Source organism: Bos indicus, chromosome 29, assembly GCF_029378745.1.
Source record: "Bos indicus isolate NIAB-ARS_2022 breed Sahiwal x Tharparkar chromosome 29, NIAB-ARS_B.indTharparkar_mat_pri_1.0, whole genome shotgun sequence".
Taxonomy (NCBI): domain Eukaryota; kingdom Metazoa; phylum Chordata; class Mammalia; order Artiodactyla; family Bovidae; genus Bos; species Bos indicus.
The window spans coordinates 39,986,763-40,000,208 of record NC_091788.1 but is presented as its reverse complement, the minus strand read 5'-3'; the positions used below and the strand labels follow the sequence as shown (position 1 = coordinate 40,000,208).

General features: G+C 46.6%; 1 protein-coding gene across 1 annotated transcript; it reads left to right on the top strand.

The window, feature by feature from the left end:
* Nucleotides 1-1,343: 1,343 nt before the first annotated feature.
* LOC109554102 (pregnancy-associated glycoprotein 2-like) lies at nucleotides 1,344-10,122 on the top strand. The gene is made up of 9 exons (XM_019954413.2): nucleotides 1,344-1,396; nucleotides 2,572-2,722; nucleotides 3,543-3,660; nucleotides 3,760-3,878; nucleotides 5,074-5,273; nucleotides 6,140-6,256; nucleotides 8,142-8,286; nucleotides 8,374-8,472; nucleotides 9,970-10,122. Exons 1-9 carry the CDS (start codon nucleotides 1,344-1,346, stop codon nucleotides 10,120-10,122), a joined length of 1,155 nt encoding a protein of 384 aa, XP_019809972.2.
* Nucleotides 10,123-13,446: the final 3,324 nt, after the last annotated feature.

Below are 13,446 nucleotides of genomic sequence, written 5' to 3'. Positions count from 1 at the left end.
GCTATAGTGCTTGTTTGTCCCAAATAGAACTTAACTCCCAACGCACACATTGTTTGTTTGTTTCACTTGACAACTTTTTATAAAATGGATATAGCATTTACCATGAATAGAAGCACCCTACTCATATTAACTCATGGGGTAGTTGGGTTATTATCCCCTGTTTAAAAATGGGGAACATGAAGAGCAGATAGGGTAAGTAACTTGCCCAAGGACACACAGGTAGTAAATTAAAATCTCCAAATATCACACATATCCCTGCTTGCAGTTTGAATAACAATGATGTCAGTGACAATGATGATGATTTTGAACTGTGGCATTGGAGAAGACTCTTGAGAGTCACTTGGACTGCAAGGAGATCCAACCAGTCCATCCTAAAGGAAATCAGTCCTGAATATTCATTGGAAGGACTGATGCTGAAGCTGAAGCTGAAGCTCCAATACTTTGGCCACCTGATGGGAAGAACTGACTCATTGTAAAGACCCTGATGCTGGGAAAGATCGAAGGCAGGAGAAGAAGAGGATGACAGAGGATAAGATGGTTGGATGACATCACCAACTCGATGGACCCGAGTTTGAGCAAGCTCCAGGAGTTGGTGATGGACAGAGAAGCCTGGTGTTGTGCAGTCTTTGGGGTCTCAAAGAGTTGGATGTGGCTGAGTGACTGAACTGACTGAACTGAATCTAGACCCCAGCCTTCGTATATGTTTGTTGGATGATATAAAGTATTTGTGAATGCCAACATCACATTACTTCCAATACTGAAACCATGAAGTTGTAATAATGCTCCAGGCTAGAACTTTGACACAGACTGACATCAAAGGTGCCCCTGATCTGTGCTTGTGCCTCACTACCTAAAGCCACTTGTAAGTCATTGCACTGCCCCAAAATTCTTCACTTTGCCATATAACCTCTTTCCCTCTTGCAATCTCCTCTCCAAATAAGGACAGTAATGCACATCTCATCTCATGAAGCTGCTATGAAGACCACATCAGATCACAAATGTCTAGCAGAGCCCCTATAATTAATTTTTATCAAAATCTTAGTATTCTTTTTTCTCTCCAGATGGCAAGAGTCTCCACATTCCTAGTTAGTCTATGCAGCTCAATTTGGTTTTTTAGTCCAGCACGTAGGAAGTGATTACAGTGAAAACCCTTGTATTCTGAGAATGTTCCAAGCCCATAATTTACAGACACTGAGGGAGTTAAAGATTTTATCAAGGGGTTTTTTTTCTTATCATATAGAGACTCTTCCAACAGATTAGAATATATAAAACTAGGTGATCATCACCACCACTGCTTGTTTAGAACCTGCTCTTTTCTGAGTGCTTGAACCCAAGACGGAAGCATGAAATTGCTTGGGATCCTTGGGCTGGTGGCCCTCTCAGAGTGCATAGTCATGTAAGTACAGAGATCGTATGTGGCATCATCTCTCTTCCTTGGATTTTTCTTGTCTTCCGCTTCCACTCATCAGGGTTAGAAGGGAATGAAATCAATCCCTGACAGTCCTTCTTGTTTCTTTTCTGTTTATTTTTTCCTGGCAGTCTTAAAGTTCAATTCTCACTTATTGATGAGTACCTTGCCATGGGCACCGTGGGGCGCAAGGGTTTTAGGGTAAGCCTTCAGGGTTTAACAACTAGGGGGGTTCAGTCACATCATGACCTAGATGAAAATGGCACTCCTTGGAATTGTTCAGTGGACAACCTGTGCAACTGTAGGTGTGGTCCTGCGTAATAGCATTTCTCGTGCATTTGCTTCTCAGTCTTCTCTCTGCTTTCTCTCTACTTGTGCATATATGTGTCTGTTTCTTCATCACCGCATCTTTCTTTTTTATCTCTCCATCTCTTTGGATGTCTCTGTGCATGCAGAACTCTGCGTTTTTTTCTTTTCTTTTATTCTTTTCTATTTTGATTCTTCCTTCCTTCTCTAGCCTCTTAACTTCCTTAATTTGTTCTCCATCTCCTGGTGTCTTCTCTCAACCCACTCTTCTGCTTGAACCCTGGAGGAAGGAAGATCAGCAAGATTATTTCTAAGCTGTTTTACTTCCAAGAAGCAGTGTGATCACAGTCAAGTCACAAACTCCCTGCATTTAAGATTTCTAGCCTGTGAAAAGAGGATAATGATCCCTCTTCTGCCTCCCTCTCAAGAGATTTTTTTGAGAAAGATACACTGGGATGGCCACAACAATGCTAATGACTGTCACTGTTGAGACATCCTATATATCAAGTATATTATATCCATCTATATAATGGATATATCTATCATATAATTTCAGTTAGTACACAAAACATTCTATATGGGGGGTGTGGATTATTACATTCTACCTTTTTACCAATGAGGAAACTGAGACTTCTACTGGTCATATGCCTTACCCAAGATTACATGACAGAACCTGTATTCAGACCTAGGTCTTTGCAATGGTATTTCCATGGCATCTTGATAATAACACGACACTCACAAAAATGCTTGGAAAATACACAGTGTCATTACAATGCCAGGTATGACAGTTATACTCTAACATGGACATCTGACTGTGGCCTCCTCTTTGTTTTCTCTTCCTCATTGCTCTGTGAAAGAATCCCGCTAATGAAGATGAGCACCATGCAAAAAACTCTCAAGGGAAAAAACTTGATGAACAGTTTCCTGGAAGAACACGCTTACAGCCTGTCCCAGAATTCTGCTAATGACCAGAAATTCTCTACACATCCCCTGAGGAACTTAAAGGATGTGAGTATATTGGGAGGATGGTGCTCCCCAGCACCCCTGGTGCTCTGGCCTAGCACTGGGGCTCATCTGGAGGTACCAGGTAGGATGTTGGGGTTGGGGCTCCTGCAGGAGGCAGAAACACTGTGGGAACAGGGACCCCACTCCCAGAGGAGAAGGCATTCTCATCCTCAACTCTTGGTCTGTGGTGACTGGGCCCAGCAATGACCAGGTGACCATTAAACCCCCAGTTCTTTGCTAAAGATATTAGTTTAAGTAGATTTTTCTTTCTGAATGAAGTGAGCCATTGAGTTACAGATGAAGGCTCAATCATGGCTGATCAGAAGATCAATCAAGTGTGAAACCCTAGGAAGAGGATGTTCAGCTTCCATGGATCCAAGAAGGACAGCGGTAAAAAGTTACTGAGCCACCATGGCACGTGATGCCATAAAAATCTAACACTATAGTTACTATTACTGATTTGAAAAAGAGGTATCATCTCTTCTTCAAGAATGAGCAAGAGAGAGGCAAAGAGTAAACACACATCAAATGAAAGGGTCACCTGCATGCTTTTGATTGGACATGGTCTGAGATTAGAGTGAGTGGTCTGGGGTGACCTAGGAGGTCATCTGGAGAAGGAGGTGTTCATACTGGATACAAGGAGGAGACTGGAATGCTTCTAAAGTGAAGGCTCCAGTCTGAGCAGAGGCTGTGATGTGGGGTGTTTGGAACATGATAACATGATGTCAGGAGACAAGGAACACCCAGAGGGTAGGAGTATCTGAGAATCGGGGGTGGACACTGCAGCCAGGCCTGCCCTAACCTTCCCTGCTTGGTCCTGTAGATGTTCTACTTTGGAAACATCAGCATTGGAACACCCCCTAAACAGTTCAGCGTCCTCTTTGACACCGGCTCCTCTGACCTCTGGGTGTCCTCTGTCTTCTGCCACGATCCAGGCTGTAGTGAGTACCATTTCCCTCCCCTTGCCCATCTTGTACTCCCCCTTGCACTTCCTTCTTGGTTCTTGGCACATGACAGACCCTCATCTTTTGTGTCTGCAGGTAAACACAGACTCTTCAACCCTCGTGGGTCTACCACCTTCCAGATGACAGACCGTCACATGCACTTTTGCAATGAGCTTGGGGACATCACTGGGTTTTTTGGCCGTGACATTGTTCGGGTAAAGTGGAAACAGAAGCAGAGTCAGGACCAGCCCTGGGAGCAACTGCTGCTTATAAAACAGATGCAGGGCTAGATGACAGGACCCATCCTCCCCAAAGTCCCTTAGATATTTGAGGCCCATCCCAAATAACCCTGTCCCTAGGGAGAGAGCATCCTTGCTAACAGAATCTCTCAGAGTGGCTAACCCAGAGAGCGGCTTGGGGTGTGGCCTTGCAGCTCCTTTGCCCTTGAGAAGCTCAAGGTTTATTTTGCTGGGAGCAGGGAGAGATGGGGGAAGATCATCACGTTTATCTTCTCAGAATGTGCCGGGCACTTTCATGGTAATAGTTATTTAACCCTGCAACAACACCATGCAGCAGGTACTTCTGTTATTTTCATGATACAGGTAGGGGAACTGAGGTGCAGAAAGCAAGGGCCTTGCAAAGTTCACACATGTGGTAGGTGGTGGAGCTGGGCTGGTCAGTCAGGATTCAAGCATGTGTTGGATATTTGGGGAGAGGATAAAACTGATCTGGAGCCCCTAGGGGCAGCCGAGGGCTTTAGGTATCCAGGCAGAGAAAGCAGGTGGGCACACATATTGGAGGAGCCTGTTAGGGTTCTCACTCTAGGGGGCCTCTGAGAGTCAAATAAAAACTATGGCCCGTTTCCACCAAAGTCCCTGAGTATTTTCCCTCTCTAGTGTGCTCTCTCTCACTTACACACATACACATACACCCACATCCCCCAAAGCCTGTTTTCCAAGCAGAGTTTTCATAAGAACCTAGCCAGTGACCTTGTATAATGGGCTTACATCTTCCTGGGCAGATGCAGAATCCATGATGCATTGCAATGAATTCAGTCCACTTCTGTTATCAGATCACAGTGATGCCAAAGAGAAGACTACCCTGCTCTCTACCCACTTTTTCCTCAGGTGGGAACCATTTGGTCTTGTCCTGAGTCTTGGTTACCCAACCTGTACAGAAGGCATGAGGCCAATTTGACTCACTCAGATGGTGTTTGCAGGACAAGCAGGTGGTGTTAAAATCCACATCCCCACACCAATGGAAACCAAGTTCCTGTCCCAGATTGGTCTAACTATCTGAGATCAACTCAAGACACAGCCAGGCCTCAGTTCTTCTCTGCAGTGCTAATGGTATCTCCTCCCCAGCCCCACTTCACAATACTTTATGTGGGAACACTCTCCTCTCTCACAGATCGGGGACCTTGTCATCATGAACCAGACTTTTGCCCTGACCTACAGGCAGATTAGCAAGATCCTGCCATTTGTACCTTTTGAGGGAGTCCTGGGTTTGGGCTACCCCAGCCTCGCCACCTCCAGGATCATCCCTGTCTTTGACAGCCTGATGCTACAAAAAGTCATTTCTGAGCCCGTGTTTGCCTTCTACTTGAACAAGTAAGTCTTAGCTGGACAAGCCCTCTCTTTAGATTAGTTTTAAGATACTTGCAGTTGCATAAACAATTATAGACCACCTGATTCAGAGGTTTCCTGATAGTCTGGCCCAGGAGAACTATGTCCTTAGGGCCCCACCTATCCCCAACACTGGTTTTTTGTAAATAAGGTTTTATTGGAACAGAGCCGTGCTCATTGGCTCAAGGGCAGCAGCTTGGTCCAGGGAGATGGAGGGAAGAGGGAGAGCAACCGAAGGTGTCAGGAAATGGGTTGCAGAAAAAGGCAACAGGATTTGCTGATAGATTTGATGTGGAAAAAGGAGAGGGATGGCAGGAATGTTTCCCCACTCATAACATTTCACCGGGAACCCAGGGCTAGTTACAATTTGCAGGAACCAGTGAAAAACGAAAATGTGGGATCTGTGAGTGTGGGCCCCATGGATGGCACAGGTCACAGGCCAGTGAATCCAACCCTGGGTGAGCCTGAACCCACACCTTTAGCACCCCCTGGCCTGAGCTCTTTTGAAGAATGATAGTTTAGACAAGGGTAAGCTAGATCCCTCCTGCAGGGAGTCTTCTGATGGTATCTTTGAGCACCCATGGCACTAGAGGGGACCAGGCTCTCTTCAGAAGGCTGGGTGGTCAAAGCCTGGCCAAGCTGCCCAGCCTCTAACCACTTCTGTGCCTCTGATTAGCCCATGACCAACCTTAGTCAGGTTCTCAGTCCCTACATGTCTCAATTTTTGCATCTGTAAAATGGGGACAGTAGCAGCGCCTCTGATGTGTGGATAAGCACAGTCATTGTGTGGATAATGCCAGTCATTGCCTGGCATTACTCTTCTCCAATGACACTCCCCCTTCTTTCTCCAGCAAGGAGAAGAATGGCAGCGTGGTGATGCTTGGTGGGGTGGACCATTCCTATTACAAAGGAGAACTCAACTGGGTACCAGTGTCCAAATCTCTCTACTGGCAGATAACTGTGGATCGGTAAGCCTCTCTCTCTAAGGGCCACCCCAAGTGATGTTACCACATGTACACACAGACTCAGGCAGACACACACAAATGCATGCACAGACACTTAGTCACACACAGTTATTCTCCACCCACAGAGACACACATATAGACCCACACTGACACACACAGTAACACACATATAGGCACACATATAAACATGCACAGGCACACGGATACACACACACAGAAACACAGACACATTCAGATGCACATGAGCAGACACAGAAATACAGATACACACACCACCCATAATTGCCCCAGGCCTCCTGACCAGGGCTCTGACCAGGGTCCTGAACAGGGTCCAGGTAGATGTGTGTAGCCCTGGGAGGGGTGTACCTACCATGTTGTGAGGTAGGGAGCATGGTTTGAGGACCCTAATGTGCAGTGAACAGAGGATGAAGGAGAATTTCACCAGCCTGAACAGGGTTGTGATAAGATGCCCGTAGCTATCTGAGACCGAGGGGATTCTCAGTACACAAAATTGCCTGTTTAGCCATGGACTATACAGTCCATAGGGTCGCAAAAAGTTGGACACGACTGAGCGACTTTCACTTTCATTTTCATTTTCAGAAACAAAGTCCTGGACAAACCTGGGAAAACTAGTCTCTTTAGGGAGAAGCTACCTAGCTGTGGAGAGAGGTTGGCTGCCCTCCACAAGGGAGGTTGGCTCCCTTGTGTCTTTTATTTTGGCTGCATTTTCCAGAGCACAGGCTTTCTCTAGCTGTGGCGTATGGAGGCTTCCCTAGTTGCAGTGCGAGGGCTTCAGCTGTTGTGGACTGCTGGCTCTAAAGTGCCTGAGCTCGCTGTTTGCAGGCCTTGGGCTCAGCAGTTGCAGCACGCAGGCTGTTTTTGGGCTATTTGAGCTTAGTTGCCTGGTGGTATATGAGATCTTAGTTCCCCAACAACCCATGTCCCCTGCTTTGGAAGGGCAATTCCTAACCACTAGAATTAGTGGTTAGGGAAGTCCTTGTCTGCATTCTTGAGACCTAAAAGCAACTCACAGAAAGAAACAAACCACCTACCCACCCCCAACCCTGGGCACACAGTGGGGCAGGGGCTGAGAGAATAAGGAAGCTGGGATCCAGGAGAGGCATGAGAACAAGTGGCAATAATGATGGGACTCTGGGTGATATCCTCAGAAAAAAGCTTGGGTACCCTTTGGAGGTCCCCTGAGCTAACTCAGGCGTTGCCTGGCAGGGCCCTCAGTGTCTGATTTGGGTAAGGGGTGGTGCTGGAGACACTCCCAGGGCAGTCTGGTCTCCCCCACCAACAATCTGAGCATCTGCTACCCGGGGGAACCTCTATCTTCAATGTGTGAGTTGACCCATTATTGGCCAGATACAGGTCTCTGTATCCAGTTGAAATTTTTCATTCATTTATTCCACAAATGCCAGGTTCTTGAGGGAGGCACTGAGGATACAATTTGACCTACATCTAGTACGGCAAACATACATGAAACAACTTATATATATAGTGATTTACCACTTTGGTACATGCTAGACATGAGGAAGAGTCCACAGAGACTGAGCAAGACCAGAGCCTGATCTAGTTCAGAGCAAAGACTTCCTTCAGAATGGGAGAGTTAAGGTGGAACCTGGAAGATGAGGACAAATGAGCTATACAGAGGTGATGGGGATCTTCTAGGAAGGGCACCAGCACAAGCCCACGACCTGAGGTAGGAAGAGCCTGATGCATCCAAGAACTGAAAGGAAGTCAAAGAAGGTGATGTGAGCAGAGCAAAGGGAAACAGAGTCAGGGCAAGAGCTGAAGGACTGTTCTGGAGATAGTCAAAGAGGAGGCATTCCTGGGGGAGGCTTCAGAGTGACCCTGGTGCCTGCTTTGTTCCACTGCCTCCCAGCATCTCCGTGAATGGGAAAGTGATTGGTTGTTCCAGTAGATGTCAGGCCATTCTGGACACCGGGACCGCATTCGTGCATGGCCCGACAAGACTGATCACCAACATTCAGAGACTCGTCCGCGCCAGGCCTTACCACGGTTGCCAGGTGAAGGATCATGCCACAGGTTCACTCCAGGGCTGCCCATACAACAGGGATTTTCTGGGCTGACCCCTCTCCCTCTTTCTCTTACAGTACTTGATTTCATGTCATGTCCATACTACAATCCCTCCTATCATCTTCACCATCAATGGCATTGACTACCCAATGCACCCTGAAGACTACATCGTGACGGTGAGGGGCCAACCCTGGGGGCCAGTTCTCAAATCTGGGACTTGCAGGAACCCTTGGGCTGCTGCCGAGAGGACAGTTGCACCATTACAGATGCTGCTGAGCCCTGTGGTTGGGCCAATGCCTCCCTCAAAACCAACCACGTGAGAGTAAAGGGCAGTCTGGCACTCCCTCCTTCTGAAATAAATGTAGAGACACTAGCTGGCATGGTGGGAGTTACAGGAGAGGAGAACACTAAGGGTCTCTGGCCTCACAGACCTTCAGTTCAACCAGAGAGCTCAGATGCAGAAACATGGAAAGTCAGCTCTAGGAACCCCTGAAATAGACCGTGTGACAAGGTGGGTTGGCTGAGGGCAGTCCCAGTGTGCTGTCCCACCATAGTGTTTAGCAGTCTCCCTTCCTATCTCGAAAGTGTCCAGATTGGGGTGATAAATTACATGATTGCCTTAATCCTTGGCTGCAACTTCCCCTTGCTAAGCCCCAAGGCCTCCTCTGTGAGTTGGGGTACTGACCCCTCTGTGGGAAGGATGGATACTAAGGTGAATAAAGGGTGCACAGTGACTGCTCAGCCCTGGTACGGGGTGGAGGCTTCACATCAGCTCCCTGCGGGAGTTCAGAGCAGGCTGATGGGCTCAAAGAAGGCTTTGAGGAAGAGAGGAAATTGCAGTAATTCTAAACCATCAGCCTCAGGGAGGAATGAGGAAGCCTGCTTGTGTTGAGACAACTCTATACTGGATTCCATGCACATGGCACCCCTAGGGGCTGTGCAAAGGTGGGACAGGGACAGATTAGGGGTGATGAAGCCTAGAGACTAGGGGGACACCAGGGCAAGTCACCCGACCCAGCCTGGAGTGGCTAAGGATAGTGATTGTGGGCTCAGGAAGGCTTCCTAGAAGGCCTGAGCACAGTCTTAAAAGAAAAGGGTTGTGGGGAAAGGGGAGAAGAAAAGGCGTTCTGTGCAGAGAAAACATCTAGCCAGTGTCAGAAGGAAAGAAGACAGAAGGAAAACAGCAGTGTAAGGGGAACCACAGACCATTCTTGTTCTTTTAAAAAAATTTTTAATGAAGTATAGTTGATTTGCAATGATACGTTAGTTTTTGCCATACAGAGAAATGACTCAGTTTCACACACACATACACATATATGTGTGTATATATACACTTTTCCTATTCTTTCCCATGACAATTTATTATGAGATACTGAATACAGTTCCCTGTGCTATACAGTAGGACTTTATTGTTTATCCATCCTCACTTTATCAGTTTGCATCTGATAATCCCATACTCCCAATCCTCCCCTCTTCCACTCCCTTCCCTCAGGAAAATCACAGGTATTGACCCTTCTTAGTCTTGGATGTATGCCCTTTTCTGCAGCTGTGGAGAAAGCCACTTGTTTCTTACCAAGGAGGGAAATAAAACGGAGAACCTACCAGCTCTGCATATTGAGGGGGGTGGCATGTAAGGGCTCAAGCTGACTGGTGTGCATTTCTGTCTCCCTCAGAGTACTTGCAACCTCTGCTTCAGCGCTTTTCTAGGAGGCACAGAGAAAGTGACCAAATCAGAGACCTGGATACTGGGTGACGCCTTCCTGAGGCGGTATTTCTCGGTTTTTGATCGAGGAAACCACAGAATTGGCCTGGCTCCCGCAGTGTAAATGCTGGGCTGCTACAGAAATCAATCAGGCCCACTCCAAGCACACACTCACTCACATGTAGGGCACTCCTTCCCAGGAATGCTGAGGAACTGTGTTTGTTGCTCTGCAAAACCCTATTCTCAGTAAAGAATAAAGGATTTTATCTCAGTGGTGTTGGTATGAATGGGTACCTCTCTTTGGGTCTGGGAGGTGCATCATAACCAGGCTGGATCTTGTCCCAGGGTTTTATATCTCTTGGGCATTTAACCAGGAAGGAAAGAAGTTCAGAAAACATTAGTTTACCTTGGAGGTCTCTGATTGGTCTACCTCAGATCTTGTGTCCAGCCCTGGACCAACCATCCTGCTGAGGGCATAGGGTCTTGTGATTGGCTTTATACTGTCATTTGGCCCTGCCCCCACAGGCAATGTGATTTCCAGTTTACTCCAGAACCATGACGTTGAAATCAGAGAGAAATGTCAACAAATGTAGTGGCTGGGGGATGTTCTAGACCGTGGGAGAGTTTATGACTACCCCACCAACTCCACCACCTCCTCATTCAGAGGGATGTTAAAGGGTAATAAAAATAGATTCTCTTCCTTCCAACTCAGAGGCATATTGGCAGTGGCCTTCTGCTCTTGGGGGGCTCTGATTGAAGAGTTTCGCACTGAGATGGTTCCCTTTTGTCCCCCATCCCAGCTGTCAGCTCTCTTCCACCCACGTCCACTGTGTCCTTTCCAGCTCCATTTCCCATGTGGCAGGCCCATGTGGACTCCTGAGCCATCCCCCTCTTCCAGGGACCAGCACGCCCCTTCCCTTCCCTCTTTGGGGGTGGTCTCTTTACTGATCTCTGTGACTTGGTGGTGGGTTCCTAAATCAGCCCTCTATCCTGTGGGCCTACCACAGCACCTGGCATATAGCACCCTTTCCAATGCTTCTGGGGAGGATGCCACTCATATAACGGGTGATCCAGGGTACAGAGAGCCTTCATCCTTTATGGGCTTCCTCCAGGGGCAGAGGTATAAACCATTTGGTTTGAGCTGCCATGGTTTGGCACTTTGGGAGTGGAAGCATCACAGGTTCTTACCTGGAGACCCTAGACAGAGGTCTAGGCTGGGTATAGCAAGAATCAGAGGTGAACGCAGGCCCAGAGGAGAAAAGGAGCAAGAATGAATGAATCAGGTGGAAAACACAGCCCAACACAATGCATACTATGGGCCTTTACTCAGGCAAGACATACATCAGCAAAAGAAATGTCTCTTTCTTTCCTTCCTCATCTATTCATTCAGTACAAATTTACTAGGCACTTACTATATGCCAGGTGCTGTGGTGGACCCACAAGACAGAGGGCTGATTTAGGAACCCACCACCAAGTCATGGAGATCAATAAAGAGACCACCCCCAAAGGACAGGCCCAGGTGGAGAAAACAACAGAGATGTTGGTGGGAGGCCAAAGGAGTGAGGGATTTCCTCTTTAGGGAGACGAGGAAAGGCTGGCATAGGCCTGTTGGAGGGGAACTGACTTCACTCTTGCCACCCCACCCTGAAACATATCTCTACACCCTGCAGTTACCATCCATGTGCAAATCAGCAACATGGGTGTGGTTATGTGTGCCTGGCCCCTTTGGGATGGCACTGGACTATGAGCAGTTTCAGGAGACTGGAAGAGGACCCATTGCAGAGTTGATATAGGGGGCAAGGTGACAGTAGAAGTAACTGTTGTTTTTTTTCAACAGTAAATATCGGAAGTGATGTGTGTCTAAATTTCTTCATCAGAGCTGCAATGAAAAAGAATTACAAGAGGCTTGATAAACTGTTATTGTGGAACAAATCAATAATATATTAATGCATCCGTGATGTATAGAATGTTTATGAAATGCAAAATATTAAAAAAAATATCTTGAAGTGGGCTAAGTGGAGACTCAACTGAACATTATCTCAAACTTATTTTCCCAACGGTCTTCATAGAACCATAATGTTTCTGTTGGTGAGAAAACACCAATAAGAGTAAGAGTAATTCTTTGCTTGACTACATATGCTATCTCATCAGGCACTCTGTCTATCAGATCTAGGCCCTTAAATCTATTTCTCACTTCCACTGTATAATCATAAGGGAGTTGATTTAGGTCATACCTGAATGGTCTAGTGGTTTTCCCTACTTTCTTCAATTTAAGTCTGAATTTGGCAATAAGGAGTTCATGGTCTGAGCCACAGTCAGCTCCTGGTCTTGTTTTTTGCTGACTGTATACAGCTTCTCCATCTTTGGCTGCAAAGAATATAATCAATCTGATTTTGGTGCTGACCATCTGGTGATGTCCTTGTATAGAGTCTTCTCTTGTGTTTTTGGAAGAGGGTGTTTGTTATGACCAGTGCATTTTCTTGGCAAAACTCTATTAGTCTTTGCCCTGCTTCATTGCGTATTCCAAGGCCAAATTTGCCTGTTACTCCAGGTGTTTCTTGACTTCCTACTTTTGAATTCCAGTCCCCTATAATGAAAAGGACATATTTTTTGGGTGTTAGTTCTAAAAGGTCTTGTAGGTCTTCACAGAACCTTTCAACTTCAGCTTCTTCAGTGTTACTGGTTCGGGCATAGACTTGGATTACTGTGATATTGACTGGTTTGCCTTGGAAATGAACAGAGATCATTCTGTCGTTTTTGAGATTGCATCCAAGTACTGCATTTCGGACTCTTTTGTTGACCGTGATGGCTACTCCATTTCTTCTGAGGGATTCCTGCCTGCAGTAGTAGATATAATGGTCATCTGAGTTAAATTCACTCATTCCAGTCCATTTCAGTTCGCTGATTGCTAGAATGTCAAAATTCACTCTTGCCATCTCTTGTTTGACCACTTCCAATTTGCCTTGATTCATGGACCTGACATTCCAGGTTCCTATGCAATATTGCTCTTTACAGCATCGGACCTTGCTTCTATCACCAGTCACATCCACAGCTGGGTATTCTTTTTGCTTTGGCTCCATCCCTTCATTCTTTCTGGAGTTATTTCTCCACTGATCTCCAGTAGCATATTGGGCACCTACTGACTCGGGGAGTTTCTCTTTCAGTATCTTATCATTTTGCCTTTTCATACTGTTCATGGGGTTCTCAAGGCAAGAATACTGAAGTGGTTTGCCATTCCCTTCTCCAGTGGACCACATTCTGTCAGATCTCTCCACCATGACCCGCCCACCTTGGGTTGCCCCACAGGCATGGCTTAGTTTCATTGAGTTAGACAAGGCTGTGGTCCTAGTGTGATTAGATTGAATAGTTTTCTGTGAGTATGGTTTCAGTGTGTTTGCCCTCTGATGCCCTCTTGCAACACCTACCATCTTACTTGGGTTTTTCTTAC